The sequence below is a fragment of the Cervus elaphus genome, chromosome 9, assembly GCF_910594005.1.
Source record: "Cervus elaphus chromosome 9, mCerEla1.1, whole genome shotgun sequence".
Classification (NCBI taxonomy): domain Eukaryota; kingdom Metazoa; phylum Chordata; class Mammalia; order Artiodactyla; family Cervidae; genus Cervus; species Cervus elaphus.
In genome coordinates, this window is record NC_057823.1 from 22322955 (window position 1) to 22350376 (window position 27422).

General features: G+C 52.8%; 2 protein-coding genes across 17 annotated transcripts; both read right to left on the reverse strand.

Annotated features, from left to right (window-relative positions):
- Positions 1–930: 930 nt before the first annotated feature.
- On the reverse strand, positions 931–6921 carry EBI3 (Epstein-Barr virus induced 3). Of its 3 annotated transcripts, none has more exons than XM_043911948.1 (6): positions 6841–6921; positions 6635–6734; positions 5880–6003; positions 4252–4430; positions 2608–2765; positions 931–1831 (listed from the first exon to the last, which is right to left on the reverse strand). In XM_043911948.1, exons 2-6 carry the CDS (start codon positions 6705–6707, stop codon positions 1679–1681), a joined length of 687 nt encoding a protein of 228 aa, XP_043767883.1. In that variant the 5' UTR covers positions 6708–6734; positions 6841–6921; the 3' UTR covers positions 931–1678. The 3 variants fall into 3 exon arrangements, with proteins under 3 accessions (XP_043767883.1, XP_043767881.1, XP_043767882.1); XM_043911946.1 differs by having other exon boundaries at positions 5880–6006; positions 6841–6920; XM_043911947.1 differs by lacking the exon at positions 6841–6921 and having other exon boundaries at positions 6635–6834.
- An 828-nt stretch (positions 6922–7749) lies between these two features.
- ANKRD24 (ankyrin repeat domain 24) lies at positions 7750–26011 on the reverse strand. 14 transcript variants are annotated; one of them, XM_043911929.1, is made up of 21 exons: positions 25043–26011; positions 24168–24257; positions 23936–24066; positions 23770–23858; positions 22519–22583; positions 21927–21984; positions 19589–19659; positions 19059–19165; positions 18695–18882; positions 18176–18204; positions 17235–17315; positions 16994–17101; positions 16145–16189; positions 15957–16055; positions 15063–15135; positions 14698–14816; positions 12987–14495; positions 10525–10692; positions 8566–8691; positions 8288–8353; positions 7750–8102 (listed from the first exon to the last, which is right to left on the reverse strand). In XM_043911929.1, the coding sequence occupies exons 1-21, from the start codon at positions 25502–25504 to the stop codon at positions 8025–8027; spliced, it is 3762 nt and encodes a 1253-aa protein (XP_043767864.1). In that variant the 5' UTR covers positions 25505–26011; the 3' UTR covers positions 7750–8024. The 14 variants fall into 14 exon arrangements, 13 of the variants coding, with proteins under 13 accessions (XP_043767864.1, XP_043767863.1, XP_043767867.1 ...); XM_043911928.1 differs by having other exon boundaries at positions 24168–24287; XM_043911932.1 differs by lacking the exon at positions 24168–24257.
- Positions 26012–27422: the final 1411 nt, after the last annotated feature.

Below are 27422 nucleotides of genomic sequence, written 5' to 3' on the forward strand. Positions count from 1 at the left end.
CCTGCCCTCAATCTTTCCCAGCATCAGGGTCTTTTCAAATGAGTCAGTTCTTCACATCAGGTGGCCAAAGTATTGGAGTTTCAGCTTCAGCATCAGTCCTTCCAACGAACACCCAGGACTGAACTCCTTTAGGATGGACTGGTTGGATCTCCTTTAAGTCCAAGGGACTCTCAAGAGTCTTCTCCAACACCACAGTTCAAAAGTATCAATTCTTCGGAGCTCAGCTTTCTTCACAGTCCAACTCTCACATCCATACATGACCACTGGAAAAACCATAGCCTTGACTAGACGGACCTTTGTTGGCAAAGTAATGTCTCTGCTTTTTAATATGCTATCTAGGTTGGTCATAACTTTCCTTCAAAGGAGTAAGCGTCTTTTAATTTCATGGCTACAATCACCATCTGCAGTGATTTTGGAGCCCAAAAAACTAAAGTCTGACACTGTTTACACTGTTTCCCCATCTATTTCCCATGAAGTGATGGGACCAGATGCCATGTTTTCTGAATGTTGAGCTTTAAGCCAACTTTTTCACTCTCCTCTTTCACTTTCATCAAGAGGCTTTCTAGTTCCTCTTCACTTTCTGCCATAAAGGTGGTGTCATCTTCATATCTGAGGATTCTCAATTCTGTTAAATTAATCACAGCTGCAAAGCCCTTTTTGCCATGTGAGGTACCATATTCAAAGATTCTGGGGGTAAGGACATGGATATCTTTGGGGGAGGGGTCTTTAGTCTTTGCCTTAGCTGAGGTGGTCAGGGAAGGCTTCTTGTAGGAGGTGACCTTTGAATTAAGAGCCTTGAGTGAAATGTACAGAGAAGTTCCTGGGCTGAGAAAAATCCTTCAGAGCCTGGCTGTGCGGTCCCCTCCTCAGATAAATCATCCCAGATAAACTTATGTCCCCCCCAGTAGGGCTCACATCTGGGCAGCTTTTTAAAAATATTTATTTATTTGGCTGCATCAGGTCTTAATTGTGGCATGAGGGATATTTGCTGCCTCATATGGGATCTTTCCTTGTGGTGCAGGAGTTCTCTAATTGTGGTGCATGGGCTCAGTAGTTGCAGCACTTGGGTTTAGTTTCTCTGAGGCATGTGGGATCTTAGTTCTCCCACCAGGGATGGAACCCATGTCCCTGCTGCATTGCAAGGCAGATTCTTAACCACTGGACCACCAGGGAAGTCTCGCTGGGCAGCTTTTGAGTAACTGTGTGAAGGAAACTGCTGAACTGAACAGATCCCATCATTCCATCCCAGGCAGAACCCAGATCACCCCTACCCTGCCTGCCCCAGCCCCGTCTCTTCCTCTGATCCAGCCCTGATCCCATGTGTGGGAGTGGGGACTCAATGTGTGTGTGTGTGTGTCCTGATCTGTTTCTCCTCCTTGGGGCTCACATGGATCTGTTGAAGGAAGGAAGAGTCCCAATTCTAGTGACACTGATCTGTTCTAATTAAGCAATTGAAAAATCTCATATTCATAGTTCTCAAAGCATTGCACTGTGTCAAAGGACAGAGGGAACACATTCCCATTTCACAGATTGAGAAACTGAGACTCAGAGAGGCAAAGTCACTTGTCCAAGATTGTCCAGCAACTCGACAGTGGTGAACCCAGGCCGGATAGGTCCCATCCACCCTTAGGTGGATGTCAAGGGCATGGCCCCTCTTCAGGGGTGCGGGGAGCCCCTGCTACTTGCCCAGGGTCATGGAGGCAGCAGCAGGGAGACTCCAGGCACTCCATTCCCCGTAGTCGGTGAGGTCCTGAGCAGCCACCTGGATGCAGTACTTGGCTTGAGGCCTCACAGCCTTGAGGGTGAAGGATGTGGCTTCAATTGGCCCCACCTGAGAGCAGAAGCAAGGCTGGGTCAGTGGGAACGAGGATACTCTGTGATCAAGCCTTCTGTCCCCCTGCTCAGGCTGCTGCTCTGGCACTCAGGCCCCAATGTCCATTCTAAACAGCATGCCCTCTGCGGCCCCCTCCACGCCTGTGGCCACCTTCAACATCTTGCTGAGCAGGGAAAGACTACCCCTCCAGGGTCAGGCAGTTCTTGGTCAACCAGGAGCATGCCTTTCATATACAAACCAACCCACCCTGAGTCCACACTCCCACCAATCCCTTTGTCCATCACTTATTCCTGTTCACGGCTGAGTGATGTTCCCATGAGTGGACGGACCACACATTGTGGATCCATCATCTGTTGAGGGCCCTGACATTGTCTCCACCTTTTGGCCATTGTGAGTAATGCTGCTGTGAACATTCATGTACAAGTATTTGTTCAAGATCCTGTTTTTTATTTTTTCAGGTGGATGCTCAGCAGTATAACTGCTCAGCTGCCTTTTTAAAGAAATATTTATTTATTTTGACTGTGCTGGATCTTAGAACATGCAAACTCTTAATTGCGGCATGTGGGATCTAGTTCCCTGACCAGGGATTGAACCCTAGGCCCCTTGCATTGGGTGCTCAGAGTCTTAGCGATCAAGTCTTAGCGACTGGATCACCAGGGAAGTCCCTGGGCTGCCTTTATGTCACACACCAGGACCCTAAGCTGTGACCCAGACCCCAGTGCACATTTACACATGCTCTTCCCTCTATCCAGGAACCCCACCCTTGTCCTCACCTGACGGAAGCGGGCAGCCCCGTGACGCTTGTAGCGGATCCGGTACTTGAGGGAGAAGATCTCCGGGAAGGGCCAGGTCTGGGGGGGCTCCCATTGCACCCACAGCTGCTGCCCAGGGAGAGGGCTCAGGCGCACGCCTTCCGGAGGGTCCGGTTTGACTGATGGACAAGCAGGAGGCAGGGTCAGCAGAGAAGACATTCATTCATTCATTCAATCAAACAATAAATATTATTGAGTGTATGGCGATGTTCTGGATGTTGGGACACAGTAGCCCTGTCCTCTTGGAGCCCAGTCCCTTCAGGCAGAGGACAATAGACAAGAGGCAAATCTGAAGGTCATTAAGAGGAAGGAAGAAAGTTCAGGAGTGCAGGGAGGGGAGTGGGTTGCAATATTCCTTGAGACACAATTTACACACCAGAGAACTCCCTCTTTTAAAGTGTATAGTTGTGGTTTTCATATATTCAGAGTGTTGTGTAACCATCACCACTGTTTAACCCAGAACATTTCATCATCCCCCAAAGAAACTCTGACCATATTAGCAGTCACCCTCCAGTCCTCACTCCCTAGACCCTGACAACCAGGAACCCACTCTCTGTGTCTGAGGATCTACCTGTTCTGGACGTTTCCCATCAGTGGAATTACACCCTGTGTGTCCTGCTATGTCTGCCTCTCACTGAGCATCATGTTTTCAGGGTCCGTCCACATGGTAGTGAGTGTCTGGGCTTCTCTGCTTTTTATGGCTGAATAATATTCCAGGGTGTGGATGGAAACATTTTGAGAATCCATTCATCAGTTAACGAGCATTTGTGTTGCTTCTGCTTTATGGATAATGCTGCTATGAACATTCATGTACAAGTTTGTGTGCTTTCATATCTTTTAGATATATACCTAAGACTGGAATTTCTGGATTACTTGGTAATTTGTTTAACTCTTTGAGGGTCTGCCAGACTGTTTTCTAGCAACCACTAACAATGTGTGATGGTTTGCAATTTAAAAAAAATGCTCAGGGGAGGATTCACTGAGGAGATGACATCTGAGTTGAGACCTATAGGAGGTGAGGGAGTAAAGGCAAATCTAGGGAGGAAGAGCCATCTAGGCAGAGGGCACAGCACGTGCAAGAGCCCTGGGGCAGGACTGTGCCTGACATGCTGGAGGAACGGTGAGGAGGCCCATGTGGCTGGAGCAGAGTGAGCAAAGGGGAGAGAAGGAGGAGGAAAGGACGGGGAGGGTGTGGGGAAGGTCATGCAGGGCATTGTGGGCCATGAGAAGGACTTGGGCTTTCACCTGCAGGGAGGTGGGAGCCCTGGAGGGCTGTGAGCAGCGCAATGACGGGACCAGACTGGAGTGCTCAAGGTGCTCTCTCATGGCTGCTTCAGGAAGGACAGATGGATATGAGGGCAGGAGTGAGGGAAGGACCGAGATTGGCTGTGCTGGTCCAGGTGGGCGATGATGAAGGCTGGACCAACTAGGGGCTCCAGAGAGGGAGAGGTGGGCTGATTCTTGGTCAACTGTGAAAGTGGATCCCACAGAATCCATATAGATAGACAGGATCTCATCCTGACAGGTGGGAGGTGAGCCTGTCTTGGGGGAGGAGTAGGAGGAAGGTGGGGGGCCCTCCACACTCCCACCTCGACCCCTACTCACTGATGTGCTCTGGGACAAAGGGCAAGAAGCTGCTGCTGACACCAGCGGGTTGGACAGCGGTGATGTTGAGCACATAGGGCACCATGGAGAACATCTGGACATCGGGGATGATACAGCTGGTGGCTTCTGGTGTCGGCTGGAGGCAGGGCCAGCTTTCCCCATGGGCTGCCACGCCGAGCCTGAACACGGAAGGAGTGCTGTGAGGATCCTAGCACTTCATGCTGGCCCACCTGTGCCCTGACCCCATGTGAGGACAGCAGGTGAGGAGTCCTGGTCTTGGCTGTGTGATCCTAGGGGTCCCTCAACCCAACATCACAGAACTCGGGTGACCCAGGGTTGGAGGGAACATCCCACTAGGAGGTGCTAGGGTCTGGGCTGTAAAGCTTTCGTCAACATTCCAGCCTTAGAATGCCAACATTCCCAGGTCTGTGATTCACAGATTCTGGACTCTGAAATAATGATTCCAACTCTCTTGAATTCTGGCACCCTTAGATTTCAGACTCTAGAGAGTGGAGTTTAACACCACTCACAGAACCTTCCACAGCATCCAAAACGTTCTGCTTCTGCAGTGTGGATGTGACTGAAGTGCAGCCAGTGCAACTGAGTGGGACTTTTATCTAATCTACGTGTTTCCCTGGTGGCTCAAATGATAAAGAATCTGCCTACTATGCAGGAGACCTAGGTTCTATTGGTGAGTAGGGAAGACCTCCTGAAGAAGGAAATGATAACCCACTCCAGTATTCTTGCCTGGGAAATGCCATGGATAGAGGAGCTTGGCAGGCTGCAGTTCCTGGGTTCACAAAGAGTTGGCTGCAACTGAGTGACTAACACTTTCTGCTTTCTTTCTAATCTACATGAAGTTTCTAGTTATCAGAAAGTTTGAGAAAGTTTCTCAGAACAACTCAGGTGTATGAATCTACTTTCCCAAACACAAATGTTATGAAATCTAATTAGAGATCAATATTTTCCAGTGAACATTTAGCATCTGAATTGAAATGTGATATACACATAAAGCATCAATGGAATTGCCATGACTTAGTATAACAGGACTGAATGTACAATATCTCATTAATTTTTAAAGTTTTGATGACATGTTGAAATAATGCTTTGGGTAATCCTATTCATGATAATAAATCAATTTCTAGTATAAATTTCTAGTATAAATGGAGAAGGAAATGGCAACCCACTCCATTATTCTTGGCTGGAAAATCCCATGGACACAGGAGCCTGGCAGGCTACAGTCCATGGGGTTGTAAAAAGTCAGATATGACTGAGCAACTGAACGTGCATGTTAGTATAAATTTAAATACATGAAATCTATACAAGCATGTTAAAGCACATTACATTCAATCATATTAGATGGTACATATTTGGAGTATTTGAATATTATTTAAATAAAATATTAAAACCAGTATCACCATTTTTTTTTTTAATTTTTCAAATGGGGCTTCTAGGAAATTTTACCCTCCACACATGGCTGACAATATGTATTTTAGGGAGTGTATTTCTAAGGGTTGGTGCTGCTCTAGAATTTCGAGTGTTTCAGGTTCTCACTAAGTGTTCAGCTACCCTGATCCTAGGGGGTCAGCCCAGTTTTAGTCCCCATGAAGCCCTCCAAGCTCTCTGACCTGTACGTGGCAATGAACGATGTGGGCCTGGTGGAATTCGGAGGAGTGGGCGGCAGGGTCCAGGAGCAGTCTATGGCAACCGGGTACCTGGAGGCCTGGCACCACACCCTGGGCTGGGAGGAAGCTACTGGGTGGCCCGGAGAGAGAGAGAGAGTGTGAGCTTCTCATTCACTGGAACTGTCAAAGCCTTACTGTGGCTGACCCGCCCCTACCTTGCTGCCAGACAGTGCTGGGCACACAGCAGGTACCTAATAAAGGTTTGTAGAATGAATGAGTACATGAATGAAAGGCATTCACATCATCTCCCACCCCTTGATACAACCTGCCATGGCAGGAACTATTACTATTAGCCCATTTTCCAGATGGGAAGACTGAGGTTGAAGGAGACACAGAGGGGACCTGGGGGTGGCAGGGACTTCTGGAGGGAGAGAGATGCTTTACTAAAACCCCTCTTTGTGATAGTTTTGTTTTGAATCACATGAAGTGAATGAATACAACTAAAAGGTCTCTCTCCACCAGTCTCCCTCCCTCCAGGCTGTGGCTGCCGCTTCCTGGTCCCCTTGGGGTAGGACTTGCCTCTTTGTGCCTCAGTTTCCCCCATCCATGCAATGGGATGGTAACCCTCTCCCACCAGTGGGCATACAGAAGGCGTGTGGGCTCCCACCCCACCCAGAAGATTCCACGGCATACCAATCCAGTCCTCAGACAGTGTCCCTCTGCCAGGACTCCCTCCAACTCCCGGGGTCCACACATACCTTCTCTCTCCCGACAGAGTGAGCAGCCCACCCAGAGGCTGACGGCAAAGACCAGGACGAGTCTCAGGGCCATGGCTCTGGCGGGCTCTGCTCTCAGGGGCTGGGGCCAGGAGCACCCTCAGGGAGGCAGGGGACTCGGGTCCCACCCAGGGGAAAGCCCAGCCCCCTTTGGAGGCCCCCTACTTCCCCTTCCCTGTCTGACTCACCGCCCAGTTCCTGGGGCCCTGGAGGAGGAGCCCCCAGTCCCTTCACCGGCCACCACCAGTTTCGGGTGCGGAAGGCCCCGAAGGTGGGGGCAGAGAGAGGAGGCCACAAAAGGGAGAAGTAGTGACCCCGTGGCCTTTCCCAGCAGAGCCTTCCTTCCGGCTTCAGCGAGGAGGGGGAGCCCCCCGGGGAGGGCGGTGATGACAGGGAGACAACAGAGAGGCGGGATGGGGGGGCACTGAACAAGACAGACGGACAGACCCAGGCGATGCTGGATCACTCATCTACCACCGAGATGGGGACCCCTCCCCACGCCAGCTGCACCCCACGCTCCAGGCCACAGAGAGGCAGACACCCAGGGTTTTGGCGGACATCCCCCACTGAGGACATTCGCCGAGGACCTGGGATGCCCAGGGACAGGCAAAATGACTGCTGGATGCTGTGGAACCCCAGGGGACAGGCTGGACACAGGGCCACCTCCCTGCTTGAGCTGGAAAGAGCCAAGAACCCCCAGGGGATTTCAAAAAGTTAGCCCAGGAGCAGGGAGGTGGGGGTGGGACCCTCTGGGGACCCTCCTACCAGGAATGGGTTTCATATGAGAACAGTGAAGTAAGATGTACGACCTCGGAGCCTGTCTTCACTTAACATTTGGATATTTTGTTCACCATGAACTTTGGGGCACCCATTCTGACTTTTCAAAATACTGCAGTAACTAGGGGACTTCCCTGGTGGTCCAGTGGCTAGGGTTCCGAGCGTCCAGTGCCGGACACAACTGCAGCTACTTGGCAGGGCACAGTGTCCACCTTGGGGGCTGAGTCCTGCTTCTCTCTCCGCACCCTAATCCCTAATCCCTGCTCTGGGCCACCCCCTCCCCTCCTTGCAGTGGGGCCCAGCAATCAGGCCACACGACATTTTCATCTTCTGCTCTGCTCCGTGAGCTTTTATTCCTGGGGTAGTGTTTGGGACCAGATGTTGGGGAGAGGACTCAGATTTCCCAGTGGCAGGAGGGGTCGTGGTCAGGGCCGGGATCTAGACTGCCCAGTGCACGCAGGGACCAGTGGGGCCGGTGGAGGCAGTGAGGACAGTGGGGAAGGGGCCCAGGCTAGTCTCCAAGCTCGGAAGGTCAGTGCATGAGTCCCCAAGCCCTCGTGAGAGGCCTAGGGGGGCAGAGGGCAGTCCTCTGCTCTCAGCGGCCCTGGGCCTGGAGCCTCTGCATCTGCAGAATCTGACTCAGAATTCGCTGCACGTCTTCATCCATCTGACCCTGAGGAGGGGGGAGGGTGGGAGCGGAGGGAGCCTGGGCATTCTCTCCCCTTCCCCACCCAGTTTCTTCATCCCCCTCCCCCCCTGCCCGTTGATCCTCTTCCCTCCACCAGCCTCTCATTGTACAGATAGGGAAACTGAGGCCCAGAGAGCAGCAGTGGTGCCCCCCAAACCAGCGAGGCTCACCTGAATGGCGTAGAGGAGGTGGCTCCTGTACAAGGCCACCACTGCACTGTGGTCCCTGGCAGCCTCCTGTGGGTGCAGGGGAGGGGCGCTCAGAAATGCAGGACTCCCTCCAAGCTATGCCAAAAAGCCCCCCTTGCACCCTGGGCCCCTGTTTTGATGGCATACAACAGCATGGAAGTGCTACTTGCTAAAATACTGAGCTACTTTCCTCCATGTGCACTGCCTGCCTGCCCATCACCCTCCAGGGACCTTGTGCCCAATGGGCAGGCGAGGCTCACCTCTAGCTGCTCCCGCAGAGCCTTCACCTGGCCACGGAGGGCTTCCACCTCCAAGGAGTCTGGGGCCCCCAGCTGGTCCTTCAGCGCCTCCTTAAGACTGAAGACCTCCTTGGAGAGCTCCGTGATCTGGGGTGAGGATGGGAGAGTCAGCCGGCACCTGAGCCCAGGGTGGGGACCTGGGGACCTCTCCCGGGCAGCGGAAGAGCCTCGGACTTGGCAGAAATCACCCTGCAGGCTAAGTCCAGCCCATTAGCTAAGAATGGTTTCTACATGTTAAATCATCAGAAGGTGGTCTAGGGGCTAAGAATCTGTGCTCCCAGTGCAGGGGGCCGGGGTTCCATCCCTGGTTGGGGAACTAGATCTGACATGCTGCGACATGCCGCAACCAAAGCTGCACGCTGCTTAGCTGGACGCTGCAAGATCCATGATCCCTGGTGACACAACTAAGCCCAGGCACAGCCAAATAAATAAACGTGCTCAGTCACTCAGTCATGTCCAACTCTTTGTGACCCCATGGACTGTAGCCTAACAGGCTCCTCTGTCCATGGAATTCTCCAGGCAAGAAAACTGGAGTGGGTTGCCATTACCTCCTCCAGATGATCTTCCTGACCCAGGGATTGAGACCGGGTCTCTTGCATTATAGGCAGATTCTTTACTGTCTGAGCTACCAGGGAAGCCCAATAAATATTAAAAAAAAAAAAAATCATCAAGGCAGGGGTAGGAAGTCAAAAGAATATTTTCTGACACATGAAAATTACACCAAATTCACAACTCCATGGTCATATGTAAATTTTTATTTATATGTGGCCACGCCCATTCGCTGTCAAGTCCATGGCCCCTCTTCAGTGGCAGAGCTGACTACTGTGGCTAGGCAGGGCCAAAATCAGTGACCATCTTGCCCTCTGCAGAAGAAGTGCACAGATCTTGGGAGTCTCCAGAAGGTGAAAGTGGAGACAGACAGAACAAGGGGGACAAAAGCTTCTGTCTTGGTGGGGCTGGGTTACTTGGGCCAGGGTTTGGGTCTTTCTCTCCCCTTGCCTAGTGGGAGATCTTGGGAATGTGACCTAACCACTCGAAATCTCGGTTTCCTCATCTGTAAGGTAAGGAGAACCATCGTTCTCACCTTTGTAGGTTGCTGCGACTCTGAACAGAGATTAATTTTAAGCTGGGCCAGCAAACAGCAGACACTCAATGCGTGCTGGGCTTTGTTGTTATTTCCGTGGATCAGAGGTTCTCAGTCAGGGGTGATCCTATCTCCAGTGGATGCCAGGCAATATCTGGAGGCATCTGTTTGTCAGGACTGGGGGGTCTCCTTGTATCAAGTGGGCAGGGACCAGGGATGCTGCTCCACACCCTATAATACCCAGAATGGTCCCCCATAGAGAATGACCTAGCCCCTGGGACTTCCTTGGTGGTCCAGCAGATAAGTCTCTGAGCTCCCAATGCTGGGGGCCTGGGTTCGATGCCAGGTCAGGGAATTAGATCCCACATTCTGCAACTAAATCCCGCATGCAGCAATGAAAATTGAAGATCTTGTACGCAGCAACTAAGGCCTGGTGCAGTCAAGTAAATTTTTAAAAAGAAGAATGGCCTATCCCCAAATGTCACTAGTGCTGAGAGGGAAGGACCCTGCTATAAATAAACCATAATCCTTATCACAACTTTATCTTCAGTTTACAGAGGTAGAAACTGGGGCTCAGAGAGGTCAAGTGACTTGCCCAGGGACACAGCTGATTGTGGCCAGGTGGCTCTGTATGCAAAAGCACCTGGGACTCTCGTCCACTGTCTCGAGATGTGCAGTTTGACTCTGAGCCACTCAGTTCACCTCTGGGAGCCTGTTTGCTCATCTGGAAAATTGGATGATTTCCCAAGACCCATTCAGCTGGGACATTCTTAGATTCCTTCCAACATCTGTCAAGTGGGGGACCTCCCGGCAGAGCACAAGGAAAGGGAACCCACCTTCTTGTCCTTCTCCTTGGCCCTCTCCAGGGCCTCCTGGGCACGGCTCTGGGCCTGGCGTGCCCGCTCGGCCTCAGTTCGTAGCCCCCGCAGCTGCTGCTCAGCCGTGGCCAGCTGGGCTTCCGCCGCATGTCGCTCACTCTTCATGAACAGCGCCTCCCGCTGCACCTGCAGCCCAAGCCCACATGTGACCGTGAGGACATTTGGACCCCAAAGAAGCCTGGACCTACCTTCCAAAATGATCCTACCCTTTCATTGCAATCTTGGGACATTCAAGGCCATTTGATGTCAAGGAATTTGGTTCAGGGGTCCTGGATTCCTGTAGGCACTAGAAACATTCTGACTCTGCCGAGCTGTGGGTCCTTAGACAAGTGACATGAGCTCTCCATGCCTCAATCTGCTCATATATAAAAGGAGGATAATAAAAACCCCTATGTCACAGGGTGGTTGTGAGGATAAAATGAGCAAATACATGGAAGACACTTAGAACAGTGGTTGGTACACAGTAAGTGTTTGAGTTTGTGATGTTGTTGTTACTGTTATTATTAAAACCATATAATGAATGTTACTGTTACTATTTTTATTACATCATAATTAACATTCTGTTCTCTGCCAGTGGGAAAGTGTGAAAGTGTGTAGATTTCTTACAAAAATGAAGGAAAAACAGAAGAATCTGGATGAAAAGTCAACAAATGTCCAAAAATTGTGACTGCATTTTTTTACAAAAATATCAAGGTTGGAACAGTGTTAGATTTGCAAAAATTGAGCCTGGGTGGATCACTGGCCTTTATAGACATAAAGCTCCAGGGAAAATGGATAATAATTAGATGTTTCACTTAGTACAGACTGGCTACACATTAACAATTAAAAAACAAAACAGAAAAACTAAGTTCAAGTCAATTTATCCCCAAAATAAGTAGTCATGAGAGAAGGTAAAATTTGGAAAATAAGTATGAAGATGGGCATACTTAAAGTTGGATCGTGAATTCTAAGAAATAGATCAAACTTTACTGGTTTAAAACAGCATGTTCTTGGAAATTCCCTGGCAGTCCAGTGGTTAGGACTCTGTGCTTCCAAAGCAGGAAGCCTGGGTTTGATCCCTCATTGGGGAACTAAGATTCCCGCAAGTGGCGCAGCCAAAAAAAAAAAAAAAACCAACTAAAAGAGTATATTATTGGAAAAAATAATCCTGGTTGCAATTATTAATCACTTGTACCATCACTGTCCTAAGTATTTTACAGAAATTAAACTATTTAATTTCATGTGAGGACTAAGAATTATTATTAGCCCCATTACACAGATGAGTAAGCAGACATATGGAGAGAATGCCTCCCTGATGACGATTAATAATTGTGGCTTTTTATTCCCGCATTTGTTTAAAAGAATTGCTATTTTTTTTTAAAATTTGGTTTGCGTGTGTGTGTGTGTGTGTGTGTGTTTAAGGAAAGAGATGGAGTCAAAAGATACACCTTCAGGGCCCAAAAGATAGTCCCTTAGTTTGAAAGAAAATCAGCATAAAAATCTACTGGGTTCAAAATAATTGGATCAAAACTCCTTACACAAAACATCCTCCTATTTTGGGGTTGAAGCATCAAAAATGATCATAAGATAAAATGACAATCTCAAGAACAGCTGGCTGGGAAAAAAAAGGAAAAAAAACAGGGTCAGTTTGACCAACAGAGAAAATGAATATAGGAAAAAATATCAGAGTAAAAAGCCCAATTCACTGCTTACCAAAAGATGGGTGAATATTAATTCCTACCTCACACCACACCCACAGTTAGAAACATAGCATCAGTGTGATTGGGAAATTAAAATAAAAAGATACTGGAAGAAAGCACATAAGAACATCTTCACTGGGACATCCATGGCAGTCCAGTGGTTTAAGAGTCCAACCTTCCACTGCAGGGGGCCTGGGTTCAATCCCTGGCCAGAGAACCAAGATCCCATATGCCCCAGGGTGCAGAAAAACAAACAAATAAAAACCAAAACAAACAAAATGAAACTTCACCATAAACAAGGTCCTATCCTATAGCACAGGGAACTATATTCGATAGCCTGTGAGAAACCATAAAAGAAAAGAAAATGAAAAAGAATATACACATGCACAACTGAGTCACTTTGCTGAACAGCAGAAATTAACACAACATTGTAAATCAACTATACTTCAAAAGATGAATTTTTAAAAATATCTTCCCAATCTTGGGATATGCAGAGGTTTAACAGATCTCAAAACCTGCTAACCATTAGGGAAAAAATGGGGAGTCAAAATAGACAAAATGTTTTAAAACAGAAAACACCAGTTGAAACAGTGAGGTCGTCAGAATGGCTGCAGGGTTAAAGGTCCACCAGCACGGTCAAGTTTCTGCTGGACTGAAACCAGTGGGGTGGAAAACTCGCCTGGCTGTGGGATCCAAACAGACCACCAAGCAGCTGCCCAGTGCGGATTCCCCCACACTCACCTGGAAGACTTCGGCCGTGGTCTTCTCGTGGCGTCGCCCCAGCTCCTCCAGCTGCCCTTGCAACCGGGCCACGTCGGCCTTCAGGGCGCCCACGATGCGCTCGTGCTCCAGGCGGGCCATGCTGCCCACCCGCTCGCGCTCCAGCTCTGCGCGCAGCCGGGCGGCCTCCTTGCCTGTGGCCACCACCTCCTGCTCCAGGCAGGCGGCCCGGCCCCGCAGCTCCAGAGCCTCTTCCTGCAGCCGGTGGTGCTCGGAGGCCGGCACGGCCGACTGGCGGAGCGCCTCGGAGGCCTCCCGCAGCTCTGCCAGGCCCCGCCGGGCCTCCTCACAGGCCGCAGACAGCTCCGCGGCCCGGGCTTCGGCCGCGTCCCGCGCCTGGCCCAGCTCGGCGGCCGCAGCCCGCTGCTGCTCCCCGGTGGCCGTGGCCACGACCAGCTGCTCCCGCAGCGCCTCCAGCTCCCGGCTCAGCTCTAGCCGCGCCTCCTCCCGTCGGGCCAGCTCTGCCCGCAGGCCCCGGGCCTCCTCCTCGGCCAACAGCCGGCCGGCCCGGGCCTCGTCCAGCCGGACCGAGGCCGCCTCCAGCTCCCGGAGACGGCAGTCCCGGTCCCGGAGGTCCTCGCGGGCTTGTTCCAGGGCGGCCCGCAGCTGGCCTGTGTCCCCATCTCTGACCCCGCTAGCCCGGCCGCCCTCAGCCTCCCGCACCCGCTCCCGCAGCCGGCCCGCCTCGGCCTCCGCGGCCTCGCACTTGCCGTGGGCCGCCTCCAGCTCGGCGGCCGCCTCCCGCTCCCGCTGCCTGAGCGCCTCCTCCAAGCTGCGGATCCTGGTCTCTAGCTCTGTCTGCAGCTTTTCTGAGGCCTCCGCAGCACCCGGGTGCAGGATGGGGCCTGTGAGGACCCTCGGGGTCATGACTTCCACTCCCATGGCCTCTGTGCCTGTGAGCTCTTCTTCCACTGCACCTACTCCAGTGGGCTTCATTTCTGGCTCTTGTGTTTTCATACTGGGGGTCTCTGTACCCGTGGCCTTTGGTTCTGGGTTTCCTCCTCCTTCTGGAGTTTTCATTTCTGTAACCTCAGCTCCTGTGGCCTTTGTTTCCAAGGGCTGGGCCCCCACGCCCTCTGTTTCTGTGGTCTCCATGTCCGTGGCCTCGGCCATCGTGGACACGACTTCCAAGCTCTGTGACAGGGCTTCCATGGTTTCTACTCCTGCAGCCTCCTCATCCGTGGTCTCGACTCCATTCACTCTGGTTTCCGGAGCTGCAGTGCCGTTAAGCGCTATTTCCACCAGCCCATTTCTGGAGGTCTTGGTTCCCAGACCTTTGCCCTCCCTAGAGGCTGCCTCCTCTTCTGCGAGGGCCTCCCGAGCTTCCTGCTGCTCCAGCGCCTGTAGGGCTTTGGCGTGCTGCCTGCGGAGCTGGTCAAACTCAGCCTGGAGAGTGTTGTAGAGCTCCAGAGGAATGACCTCGGCCAGACCATCTGCCTCCATCTCATCCTTCTCAAAGTGCTCCAGGATCTGGTGGGGACAGGGGAACCGAGCAAGAGTGGAAGTGGCCGTGGTGGGCGTGTGGGGGGCACAGGGCAGCCACGCCACTTTCCCTCTCCACAGACCTAGCCACGTGCCCACCCAAACTCCCGGGAAACAGCCCCTTGGGTCCTCAGACTTGCTCCCACCCCCCCCTCCTGGAAACCTTCTCCATCAGCTCTGGTTTCCCCACCTGGACTTTCTCCATCAGCTCCTGGTTCTGTCTGGTGAGCATGGCCACCTGCTCCTGCAGCGAAGCCAAGAGCTCCTGGGCCGACGGGCTTAGCTGCTTGGAGAGCAGCACCTCAGCCCCTGGCAGGGGACACAGACTCAGGCCCCAGAGTTCCAGCCACAAGGAATGGGATTTGGGGGTCTGGAGCTGTGGGTCAGGGCCCCCGGGGCAGGCACGCTTCCAGGAATGGAATAAACTGTGAATGTCGGCTAGGCTCCCTCCCAAATTCAACTCTCTCCATGCTTGTGGGTTAAAGCTGTGACTCCTGGGGCCCCAGACATGGTCAGGGGTTGGGGGGGGCAGGGGGAAGGCAGGTGCGGTCTCACCTGGGAAGTCGGGTAGCTCACCCTCCTCATCCTGCAGGGTGGCCACATCATAGCTGGTGTTCTCCCGCTCATTCTGTCGGGGGGGGGAACCAGGGTTCGGCTTGAGGTCCTGCCCTCCCTCCAGCCCCCGTGTATCCGCCGTGAGTGTGATCATAACCCCAATAGCGACGGTTGTATATGCTGTCTGGTATGTGGGACCAAGGGAGGGATGGCTGTGCGTCCTTGAAATGGTGTGTCTGGGATTCTGTGTGGGGCCCCATGTGCCTGCCTGGGTGCAAGTCGCTGCAACAGTGGCTCTGGGTTTGTAGGTCTGCAGCGAGCATGTATGTGCACACGTGTGTGCCCCTGTGGGGCGTGCACAGTGGCCCCGGCCTCTCCTGTGTGAGCACCTGTGAGTGTGTGTGATTTTGCACTTGTAGTCTGTGGTGTGTGACTGTTTTGTGTTTGCGTATGTGTGTGTATGATTGTGTACCTGCATCTGTTTTCTTTATTTGAGAAATATTTGTGTGAATACATGAATTTGTGAATGTGTTGCCTAGGTATGTGATTGAATGAGAAATATCTGTTGTGTGTGTGAGATGACATATCCACAGATGTGTTTGTTATGTGTTTGCCTGTTGCATGTGTAAGACCACATATACATAAATGTTGTTGTCTATCTCTGCATGTACATGAGTATGGGTGATTGCAGGTTTCCAAAGTGTTCATTATGTGTGCGTGTGCTTGTTATCTATACGTGATTATGTTTGTATGTTTGTCTGTTCTGTGTTTGCATGTGTGTGAGACTATCTGTATTAGTGTGGTTATCGGGCAGCTGCAGCAGAAGAAATACCCCACCCCCTGGCGGCCCACCCCTAAAAGCCCCACTCCTGCCTTGCTCCCCATTGGGCCCACCTCCAGAAGGGACAGCCTACTCTGCAAACTCTCCACCTCTCGGCCCAGGCTCTCCTTCTCCTCCTGCTTCTCGGCCAGAAGCTGCTGTAGCTCTTGGACCTGCAGGGAGGGAGTGGGGGGTCTCAGTGGGCCTCCAGGAGAAAACACCAGGCAGCTGGGGGTCCACTTCCTCCCACCTTCCACCCTACCTGTCTCTCCAGGCTGTGGAGGGAACTGGCCTCTGCCTCTGGCAGCTGACAGAAGAAGTGGGGACTGGGCTTAGATCTGGGCTGGGGGGCCTCCCCGGCCCACCTCCTGCTCAATGACCCTCCATCCCCACCACAGATGTTCTCTTGCCTATTTTGTGCCAGATCCCCTTTGGAGCCACTAATTCATTCATTCATGCATGCATTCATTTATTATCATTATTTTTGGTTGTGTAGTGTGGCATTTGGGATCTTAGTTCCCCAACCAGGGATCAAATCCATGCTCCCTGCAGTGGAAGCACAGAGCCTTAACCACTGGACCACCAAGGAACTTCTGTCTTATTCATTTATTCATTCACTCACTCATTCAAATATTCATTCATCCAATAAATACTTATTAGGCAGTTACGGTAAGTGAGGCACCATCAACCAAGCCTGCCCTTGTGGGTTCACAGGCAAATGAGTGAATATGAATAAAATATATAGTGTACCTAATAGCAGTAAGTGCTTTGAGTAAAAACAAAGGGGACTGAAAAGTGAATGGGGATGTTACAATTTTAAATAAATTGGGTAGGGGAGGTGTGTTTGAGCAAAGACCTGTAGGAGGGGCAAGAAGGAGTCATAGGGACAGCTGGGAGAAGGTGTTCCCAGCAGAGGGCACAGTCTGTGCAAAGGCCCTGGGGCAGGACCAGGCTTGGTATGTTGGAGGGAGAGCCAGGAGGCCTGTGTGGCTGGAGCAGAGTGAGCGGGTGGGGAGAGAGGGAGGAGGGGGAAGGCAGGGAGGGGAGTATCCCCCTAGAATGGCACCCACCCCAGGCTTAGCCCCAGGCCCGTGTCTCTGCTACCCCCCACCTCCTGCTTTCTTCGTTCCTGGTGCTGCTCTAGGCCCCGGATCTTCTGTAGCAGACGGCCCCTCTCCTGTCGCAGCCGCACGATCTCCTCGTAGGCATCTTGGTCATCCTGTGCCCCCCACCCCACCACCTTTACATGAGGCCCAAGGACTGTGTCCTCCCATACCTGAGCCAGAACTTTCTCCCCGTGCTACCTAGAGGCAACCCCCCCAACTCTTCCCCAAGGCCAGGGCATCTCTCACCGGCATTGGGATATTGGTGGGGGGTTGAGGTGCCTTCCGCTTCTTGGGGGCCCCTTGCTTGTCATGGCTGGACACAGAATTCTGGGGGTAGGGGTAGATGGGGGATATGGGCAACATGCCAGCCTCCCACCCAGATAAACCAACACAGCCAGCCCACTGTCTGTCACCAGCCCCAACTCTGCCCTCACTTCCTGGGTGATCTTGAGTGAATCTCTGCCTCTCTCTGGCCCTCACTTATCCCAGCATAAAAAGGAATAAAACCACGTCCCCTGAGAGTTCCAGATCTTACGCTTTACCCTCTGTCCCTTTCTGCACCCTGGTACTTTCCCCAGCTAGACCCTACTGTTTACAATCCTTTCCCTGTGGAGCTGACAAGCTGTAGGATTGAGACGAAGAGGCCAGACTTGCCTCCTTCCCTGACCACACCAGCCCTTATCAGTCTCGTTCCCTCTGCCATCCCACCCCAGCCCCGTGATTTGGTCCCAGGCCCCCAGTGTTCTCAGCGTCCTGGTGGTTATGCTATGGACGCCGCTGCCAAGTACCCTAAAGGTGTGTGCTAAGTCGCTTCAGTCGAGTACGATTCTTTGCAACCCTACAGACAGCAGCCTGCCACGCTCCTCTGTCCCTGGGATTTCTCCAGGCAAGAGTACTGGCGTGGGATGCCATGGCATCCTCCAGAGGAATCTTCCCAACCCAGGGATCGAACCCACTTCTCTTACACCTCCTGCATTGGCAGGCAGGTTCTTTAACACTAGTGCCACCTGGGAAGTCCACCCTAAAGGTAGCACTCTTCCAAACAGGTCCTTCGAGGTATTAACCCCAAGTCAAGGGTCCATCTCTTCCTTTTCTTCTCAGGGAGCTTCGGTCAAGGGGAAAGGTAGTGTGTGCATGGGGGTGCAGGGGTGGCGGTGGGGACTCACTCACTGCTTAGGGATCCATACCTGAGATGATGCCTCGCCTGAATCATCCTCTGCGAGAGCAGGGGAGAGAGGGAAGCAGGATCAGGCACTGTGTTAGGGATTCCCTTCCTAGCCCTAGGAAGGGCATTTGTTAGCCCAGGGAACTTGAGGGATCTCCCAATCCCCCCCACAATCAGGACTTTTAAGGTAGGAACTAACCATTTTGACAGAATGCTCATAGGAGGGGCCTTGCAACTCTCAAAAAGAGAAACAGTAGCATCTCCAGAATGGGGCGACTGGGAGGGCCAATTCTTAGGGAAGGCAAAGATCCAAGAATAAGATGCCCCAGAAACACAGAGTTGACCCCTAGACTACTCTAAAAGCTCTGGGGCTCCTTGAAACTACCCCGAGCAGTGTGAGGCAAGCAACAAAACCTCCGATAATATGAACAGGGATACTTGGAAACTATCCACAGGAGGAAGGGAGAGAAAGGGGTGGCAAGAAACTACCTAGTGGACGGAAGAGGGTGCTTGAAACTGTTAAGAGGTGGGGTTTGCATACCGCTGGGTGGTGAGGGGCGCTGGGCTGCCTCCTGGAGGAGGTGCAGGATGAGCTTGTCCCCTGCCAGGGTGCCGTAGTGAGCAGCATCCTGGCCCAGTGCATCTGTGATGCCCGGCCGGGCGCCGCCCTGCAGCAGCGCCTCCACTGTTTCGGGGCTGGCTCCTTCACAGGCCAGCATCAGGGCCGTCCTACCAGAAGAGGAGGCTGCTGAGGGGCGAGGATATTTTCAAACCTCCACACCCTCCTCAACACCCAAGCTGGGTTGAGAGAGGAAGACACACTAGATCGCACACCCAGAGAGGTTAAGAGACTTGCCCAAGGTCACACAGCACACAGTGAACTGGCTGGGAGGGGAGAGGCTCACCTGCCCTGAAGGTCCTGGTCATTTGCAGCAGCCCCCTGCTGCAGGAGGAGGCGGCACAGATCTGTGTGACCCATCTGAGCTGCAATGATGAGGGGTGTTGTACCCAGCTGAGGGGGGCGGTGGGGAGAGGATGAGACAAGGACAAGATATGAGAGACTGACTCTGGGAGGTTGGGAAGCCTGTGATGGGCCCCCTAAGTTCACTCCAAATCTTCACACTTTTCAAAGGGTGCCTGGGATACCTCAAATGCACTATCTTTCCTCAAAGATTCCAGTACTTTGGCCACCTGATGCAAAGAGCCGATTCATTGGAAAACACCCTGATGCTGGGAAAGATTGAGGGCAGGAGGAATAGGGGGCGGCAGAGGATGAGATGGTTGGATGGCATCACCCACATGAACATGAGTTTGAGCAAGCTCCGGGACATAGTGAAGGACAGGGAAGCCTGGTGGGCTGCAGTCCATGGGGTCACAAAAAGTCAGACAAGACTGAGCAACTGAATAACAATAACAAAAGATTTCAGGGACTCACCCGATCTCGGGGATTCAGATGGGCCTTGAAGGAGCAGAGTATTTCTGAGCAGGAGATGCAGCCGCCAGCAGCTGGAAAAAGAGAGAAGGGAAGGGTAGGTAGGTAGGGCGGGGCTTTGATATTTTCTGGGGGCCTTCTGCTTGAGGGTGATTCTTTTTTTTTTGCTGTGCTGGGTCTTCATTGCTGAGCACAGGCAGCAGCTGTGGTGTATGGACTTAGTTGCCACTCGGCATGTGGAATCTTTCTGGACCACGGATTGAACCTGTGTCCCCTGCATTGGGAGGGAGATTCTTAACCACTGGACCCCCAGGTAAGTCCCTGGGTGTCATTTTTATCCTTTATTACATGAGAAACTCTAATCTCCCCTAGAAGACCAGTAGCAAAGATATGACTTAAATTTTACAGATGAGAAAACTGAGCCCCACAGGTCCATGGTCACTCAGGGGGTTAGAAACAGCCAGAATGAGGACCCGGGTCTTCTAACTCCCAATCCAAAGCTCTTTCCTCATCTTTCCACTGTGGGTCTCTCTTCCATGTGTGCGTGCTCAGCTGCTTTAGTCATATCCGACTCTTTGCAACCCTATGGACTGTAGCCCACCAGGCTCCTCTGTCCATGGGGTTCTCCAGGCAAGAATACTGGAGTGGGTTGCCATGCCCTCCTTCAGGGGATCTTCCTGACCCAGGGATTGAGCCTGTGCCTTTTATGTCTCCTGCAGTGCAGGTGGATTCTTTACCGCTGAGCCACCAGGAAAGCCTGTGGCTCCTTCTTAGAGTGGAATTTTTCACTGATTTTCAAGTACTTATCCCTTTTTTGTTCAACCAGCAATAACTGTGTACTGACTATATACCAAACCTTCATACAAAGAGTGTTAGTGATTTTTTTTTTTTGGGGCCACTTCACGTGGCATATGGGACCTTAATCCCCTGACCAGGGATCGAACTCACATCCCCTGAAGTGGAAGCTAGGAACCCTAACCACTGGACTGCCAGGGAATTCCCCAAAGAGTGTTAATGTTTACTAGAGAGATCAGACCTCTGCTGAGGTTCAGCAGGCTTATTGGGGTTTGATCTGAGTTCTGAGTTTTGATGGTGAAAGGGGTAGGGTAGAGGTCACTGCATGGACATGGACCCTGAGGCAGGGAAGAGCTTGGGAGGATTTGGTTGACAAAGAAGCAGGACAGGGTGCGCATGCCCAGAGTCTCAGAGAGGGAAGAGAAGGCTTTGTGCAAGGAAGTGCTGCTGGAAATCATCAAACTTTTGGACTTCCGGGGTGGTTCAGTGGTTAAAACCCCGTGCTTGGGGGGTGGTTCAGTGGTTGAAACCCCGTGCTTGCACTGCAGGGGGCCCAAGTTCGATCCCTGGTCAGGGAACTAAGCTCCCACATGCCTCACCATGGCCATAAAGGTAAGATAAGAAAAAAAAAAAAAAGCTACAAAAAATAAATAAACTCTATGTTATTATCTGCTGTGTGCCCAAGGGCTTATGGGGTTTTGTTTGCTGCTGTAATCTCATTGTTTAGAACAAAGCCTGGCACACAGCAGACACTTGACAAATATTTATTGAATGAAAAAACCAAGAAGCTTCCATAAAGTGAGCAAAGGCTTTGCTACCACCAGGTGGCAGCGTACTTTAACTGCAGGGAATATTTCAACTAAATAAAACTCCAAAGCAAATGTATTTCATGTTTTCACCTGAGAGTCATCAAGTGAAAGACATTCCCAAATATCATGGGCCTGGTGTATAGACACTGGGCTGGGCTCTGGCTCAAGGGGTTTGGGTATTTTCCCCTCCCTTGGAAAAGTTTGGATTTGATGATTATGAAGGCTGCCAAGACCTTCAGCCTTCCTGAGGTTCCCTAGGAGTTCCTTGAAGCAATAACCCTCCGATCATCCTCACCCAGGCCTGGCGTACAGTAGGCTGTGCTTTGGGGTCAGGCAGCCTGGATCCTCCCCACTTCCTTGTTTACAGGACTCAATTCCCTTGTCCGTCCAATGGTGCTCCACTGGCTAAGAATTTGCCTTCCAATGCAAGGGACTTGGGTTCGATCCCTGGTCGGGGAACTAAGACCCTACCTGCTGCGGAGCAACGAAGGCTGAGTACTGCAACTACTGAGCCTGTGAGCCACCGCTAGAGAAGCCTGTGCACAACGAAGAATGATGCAATGAAGACACACTACAGCCAAAAAAAGAAAGAAAGAAATGATAATGCAGAGCAAGGGGCTCCATGAGGAAGGAGGTGGAATATGTCCCAGGCATGTCACCAGAACCCCAGGTAGAATAATCCCCAAGCTCAGCCTCTGGGGGCCATGGTGGCCAGGGTGAGGCTAGGCTGTACCCACCTGCATGATGCAGGGCGGTCCACCCACTGCTGTCCACTGTATCCACCGCGCAGGATGCCTGGGGGGAGGGATGGGTCATTGGAGGTGGAGCCATCCTTGTTCGTTGCCTAATTTCTCTAGGAACTGCCCTTCCTTGGGCTCTGCTGTATCTCAGGCTCCTTGGCCCTTCCCCACTCCCACCCACCCACCTGCTCTGTGGAACCCACTCCTCATGGGTCCCCATCTTGACTCCTTTGAAAGTTGGTGAGAAAGAGGGATTAGCTGGGATCCCAGGGGCGGCTGGGGGTTTGGGGTGTAGGTGGGAGCCCTGAAAGTGGCTATGGCTAAGACAGTATCCAGAGTTTAGGGAGAAGGTGGGGCTCAGGAGACATCTGATATTCAGAGTATTTCTTGGATGTGGGACATAGCTGGACACTCGGAGAGTCTCATTGTCCAGGGAGTAGCTAGGACTCAGGAGTAAAAGGGACTAAGGAATACCTAGGATTCGGGGTGTATCTGGGGCTTCCATGAATTCCTGGAACTCATCAGGAGTAGTCAGGGCAGGGGAGTATCAGGGGGTTGGGAAGTGTTGGGAGACAGGAAAGGAAATGACCTGCAGTAGTTGCTTCAAGCACTGTGGGTGCCCGTACTTAGCGGCCAGGTGGAGGGCGTTGTAACCTAAAAGGGAAAATGAATATTCTAGAATGTACTAGAGCTTCAGATACTCAGGGAGCTTCTGCTGCCCCCCAAACCTGTGTCAATAATTGTCATGACTCTGTCTAGCTAATCCTCAAACCCAGGTATTCTCAAAACCCTGCTACTCCCGGGGGCAGAGACTCTCCAAGCCCCAGCTGGTCTGCGTCTCAGACAGTCTCATCCTAGCTACACTCCACATCTTTCCATTCCTCAAGCACTACTGTCCTCAGCTTCTCTGCATGTCCTCAGCTGCTCCCTCTGTTCCCAGCTGCTCCCCAGGTCCCCAGCTACTCCCCAATATCCCCACCTACTCCTCAGGTCTCCAGCTGCTCCGCAGCTACTTTATGTGCTGTGCTTACTTGCTCAGTCGGGTCCAACTCTTTTCAACCCCAGGGACTGTAGCCTGCCAGGCTCCTCTGCCCATGGGGATTCTCCAAGCAAGAATACTGGAATGGGTTGCCATGCCCTCCTCCAGGAGATCTTCCCAACCCAGGGATCAAACCCAGGTCTCCCGCATTGCAGGCAGGTTATTCACCGTCTGAGCCACCAGGGAAGCCCAAGAATAATGGAGTGGGTAGCCTATCCCTTCTCCAGGGGATCTTCCCAACCCAGGAATTAAACTGGGTCTTCTGCATTGCAGGTGGATTCATTACCAGCTGAGCTACCAGGGAAGCCCTAGCTATTCTATAAGCTCAACTGTATCAAAGTGCCAGCTATGCCCCTATCTTTGATACTCTGTAAATCCCCAAATTCTGGCTCCTACGCCTGGCTATGCCTCATGCCTCATTACTCCCTAAGCTCCTGCTACCTCTAAACCCCAGCTACTCCATGAACCTCAAATACTCCCCCCAAAAAACTACACTAGTTATTCTCACGCCCTCAGATGCTCCTCAAGCTCCGACACTCTTCTGTTTCTACTGCTTCCTCTGACTCAACCACTACCTGAGTCCCAGCTCCCCGATCCACAAATTGACTCAGTCTGTCTACTGCCAACCACAGTCTCCATCCTTGGGTACCACAGCCTGACATGCTCCTGTCCCCAGGGGCACAGAAGGGAACCCCCCTTTTCAGCAGGACACTGAGGCCATGAAGCAGGGTGTGACTGGGCCCTCAGGCTGGGCACCTGGTCAGAGTTCCTCCTCCCTCCCCCAGGGCCGCAGGGTAGTACCTGCCCCGTCCGTGCTCATGGCGTTGGCGCCGTGTGCCAGCATCACCTCAAGACAGCTGGCTGCACCCCTCATGGCTGCCAAGTGGAATCTGGAGGCCAGAGGTCAGGGGTCAACTGCAGGGTGGCCACCCCTCAGCCCTCACACCCCCAGAACATGGACACTCACGCGGACTTGCCCTCGGGGTCCAGCTTGGTGGGCACGAGCCCCTTGCGGGCGATGAGGGAGGCCACCCGCGTGGGATCATTGTTCTCCACCGCCTGCAGCAGCCGCTCGTCACTTTTGCCCCAGTCCTGGCTCTGCGGGGCACACCCAGAGGAACGTGGGACTGGTGGCCACTGTCCCTCCCCGCTCCCCCGGCAGGGGCTCTGGGCTCTCGCCGCCGGTCCTGGGCACTTGCCTGGCGCCTGCCTCTGGCTGCTGCCGGCTTCGGGATGGGGCAGGGGCCGCAGGGCGGGCAGGAGCCGAGGTCAGTGGGGCTGAGCCGCAGCTGCCGGGGGAAGTGGTCCTGGGTGGGGGCCTGAGACAGCATAACTCCAGCCTGGGTCCTCGGCACCTGCCCCCACAGCTGTCCTCCACCACTGCCAGCAACCACACCATCAAACCATCCCCAGCTCAGCTCCCAGCATCTTTCCAGGAAGCTGTCCCCCAAACCTAGGTTTCCTGCCATCTCTTAGTGAAACCCGCCTTTCTAATATCACCTCACCATGTCTTCCTGAACTGCCCTCCAAAGTCTTCCCAAAGGAACCATTAAAGGTCCCTTAAATGTCCCTCACACTGTCCTCTGCCAGCTACCCTTCTTCTGCCCCTGAGACGCCAAGATTGTCCTGCAAATGTCCTAAATGCATCTCTAAATATCTTCCCCAAATTCATCCCTCCAATGACCCCGTCAAATGTCCCCAAAATGTCCTCCCCTCAAAATCTTTCAGACGTTCTCCAAAATTGTTCTCCAAATGTCAATATCTTTCCCCCTCAAAAAGGTCAAAGTATCAAATTGTCCCCCTAGATGATCCCATCCAAAACTGTCTGCCTAACTGCCCTCTAAATTCCTCTAAGTGTCCCCATCTGTCCTCAAAATAGTCTCCCCATTTGTGCCATCCATCCTCACATCTCTGTTTCCCCTCCTTCCGCTGTCCTCCCAGCTTCGCCCTCTCGGGTCTGCGGGTGGAGGGTCTAGGCTCTGCGTGGTCAGGGGGCGGGGCGGGGCGGGGCGGGGAGGGGAGGGGAGGAAGGGCCCGCGCCAGCCCCCTCCCGCGCCCCCTCCCCCGGCCCTACCGCGAAGGAGGCGGCGGCACACAGACACAGCTGCTTCATGGCGTCCAGGGCGCCGGGCGGCCGGGCGGCCGGGCGGCCGGGCTCCGGGAGGTGACCCGGTCGGAGGGGCCAGAGGGGCCGGAGGTAGGGGCCCGCGAAGCCGGAGCTCGGCCGCCCGGCCCGCGCGGTCCAGCCAAACCAGACGCCGCCCCTCCCCCGCGCCCCGCCTGCCGCCCCCCTCCCGGCCCCTCCCCTACGGTTGGGGGGGAGCGCCAGGGAGTGGGGATGGGCTCTGGGGGAGGGGCACCGCCGAGGCCAGACCTGAACTTCTCGCCACCAGGAGGCCGAGGCAAAGGGGGCCAGGCTCCCAGCATCTCCAGGGACCCGACTGCATCCGTCTCCGCCTCCTTTGAGCTGGCCGGGGAATGGGGGATGCGGGGGTCTCAGGTGACTCTCGGCCTGGTCCCATTGCTGCTGGGCCATCCGGACTCTCACTCATTCACTCACTCACTCACTCATTCATTCATCCGCCAGTGGGGCTGTTCTGCAGTCTTGACAAACCTGAATTTGAATCCAGGACACCACCTCCCCCCGCAGCGACACCCTCCACACACTCGCATTTACCACCTACAAGATGGGCCAAGATACTTACCTGCTTTGGACTTCACTTTCCTCATCCAGGAAATGGGTTTCCTTTTAAACAGTACCTACTGCCGAGGGTTACTGGGAGGACTAAATGAGATGCTATATATCAGAGGTCCCCAGCCCCCCAGCCATGGACCAGTATCCGTTGGTGGCCTGTTAGGAACCAGGCCGCATAGCAGGAGGTGAGTGGTGGGCAAACAAGAGAAGCTTCATTGATGTTTACTGCCTGAACCCCGCCTCTTGTCAGATCTGCAGGGGCATCAGATTCTGAGGAACTTGAACCCTAACCCTAAAAGTTAAGGCAGAATATCCTGAGATTGCCACAAAATAGAAATAAACAGCAAAATAAATCTAATGCACTTAAATCATCCTGAAACTATCCCCACCCCCACACCCCGGGCTCATGGAAATATTGTCTTCCCCAGGACTGGCTTCTGGTGCCAAAAAGGTTGGGGACCGCTGCAACACTGGCACCAAGCAAGTGTGCTACAAACAGAGATTGATTCATCACAGAGAGATGCAGTTGGACTGTCTGCATATCTAATCCTGCCTCCTGGGACTCAGGACATAGTAGGTGCTCAGTTAAACCACTGAAAGACAGCGAGGACACCAGCTTTAGCTTTAACTCCAAGGAAATGGGAGGGTCTGTGTTCCCCTCATTCTGTTCTCAGATTGAGAGCCCCTTGAGAGCAGAGTCCCATTGAGGCCTCCCTGGCAAAGGGCCTTGGATCCCAGGGTGGGGTGAGGCAGTTGGTGAATGTTTGTACAGTGAAGGCATGACTCATAGGCCAATTGCATTCATTCCGTCCACACGTCCTGGAGGGTGCCTGGCACAACCCTGCACATTGGGACTCAGTGGTGGCAAAGACAGTTGTCCTTGTTGTCACTGAGGTCCCTGGGGAGACAGACACACCCACGGATTTATGAACCAAAGTGATCAGGGCTGTTAAAGGGGAAGCTCAGGTGAGCGGGAAGCTCAGAGAGGACTCTTGAAACTATCTTGGAAGTCAGGGAAATCCTGCAAGAGAGGACATCTGAGTTGAAACTTGAAGAATGGACAGCACTGGGGAGCAGCAGGAACAAGATCATGTTAAGGAGAAATCATGAAATAAATTGTGCTCCTGGACCAGTGTGGTAACTCTGCCCTGGTCCAGGACCTGGGGCGTTGGTCGGGGGCATACTGAAGGGTAGGGCAGAGGGGGAGAGATGTTGTATAAGAGCTGGAGTTAGGAGGAAACAAGGCGTGTGGGATGTCAGGAGAGCCACAACAGTTCCAAAAGGCAGGACAGTCCACTGTGTTGCGAATGAAAATTTAAGAAAGGGCCAGGAGAAGGTGGGAGGTTGGGATTACAGGGGAGAGAAGGGATGTGCGGAGAGACAAGCTCTCAGGAGCCGGAATTTTTAACCTTAATTTTTATTTTTGACTGCACCATGAGGCATGTGGGGTCTTAATTCCTCCACCAGGGATCAAACCTATGCACTCTGCCTTGGGAGTGCGGAGTCTTAACCTCTGGGCCACCAGGGAAGTCCCAGAAACCCAAACTTAAGAGCAATAGCTGCTGACAGACATTGGGGCTTTGTACACAGCTGGGCCATTGTGTACCTGCTGTGTGACCTGAGACTAGCCACTCTCCCTCTCTGGGCCTCAATTCTTCCACTGTTAAATGGAATAGATAACGGAATGGATAACATAAAGCTGGGTTCCTCCACCTGGAGGCAATGCTCACATTTGGGGTCTGGTCATTCCCTGGGGTGG

Excerpts from the sequence above, each read along its gene's own strand:
- ANKRD24 (XM_043911928.1), bottom strand. The coding sequence starts at position 25,504 with ATGGCCCAGCAGCAATGGGACCAGGCCGAGAGTCACCTGAGACCCCCG. Across the intron at positions 24,067-24,167 it reads CAGCCAGAGGCAGGCGCCAG|AGCCAGGACTGGGGCAAAAG; the intron begins GCAAGTGCCCAG and ends TGTGCCCCGCAG. Across the intron at positions 19,660-21,926 it reads GACCGCCCTGCATCATGCAG|CTGCTGGCGGCTGCATCTCC; the intron begins GTGGGTACAGCC and ends CTCTTTTTCCAG.
- EBI3 (XM_043911946.1), bottom strand. The coding sequence starts at position 6,707 with ATGGCCCTGAGACTCGTCCTGGTCTTTGCCGTCAGCCTCTGGGTGGGC. Across the intron at positions 6,007-6,634 it reads ACTCTGTCGGGAGAGAGAAG|TAGCTTCCTCCCAGCCCAGG; the intron begins GTATGTGTGGAC and ends CGGGCCACCCAG. Across the intron at positions 4,431-5,879 it reads TCGTTCATTGCCACGTACAG|GCTCGGCGTGGCAGCCCATG; the intron begins GTCAGAGAGCTT and ends TTCCGTGTTCAG.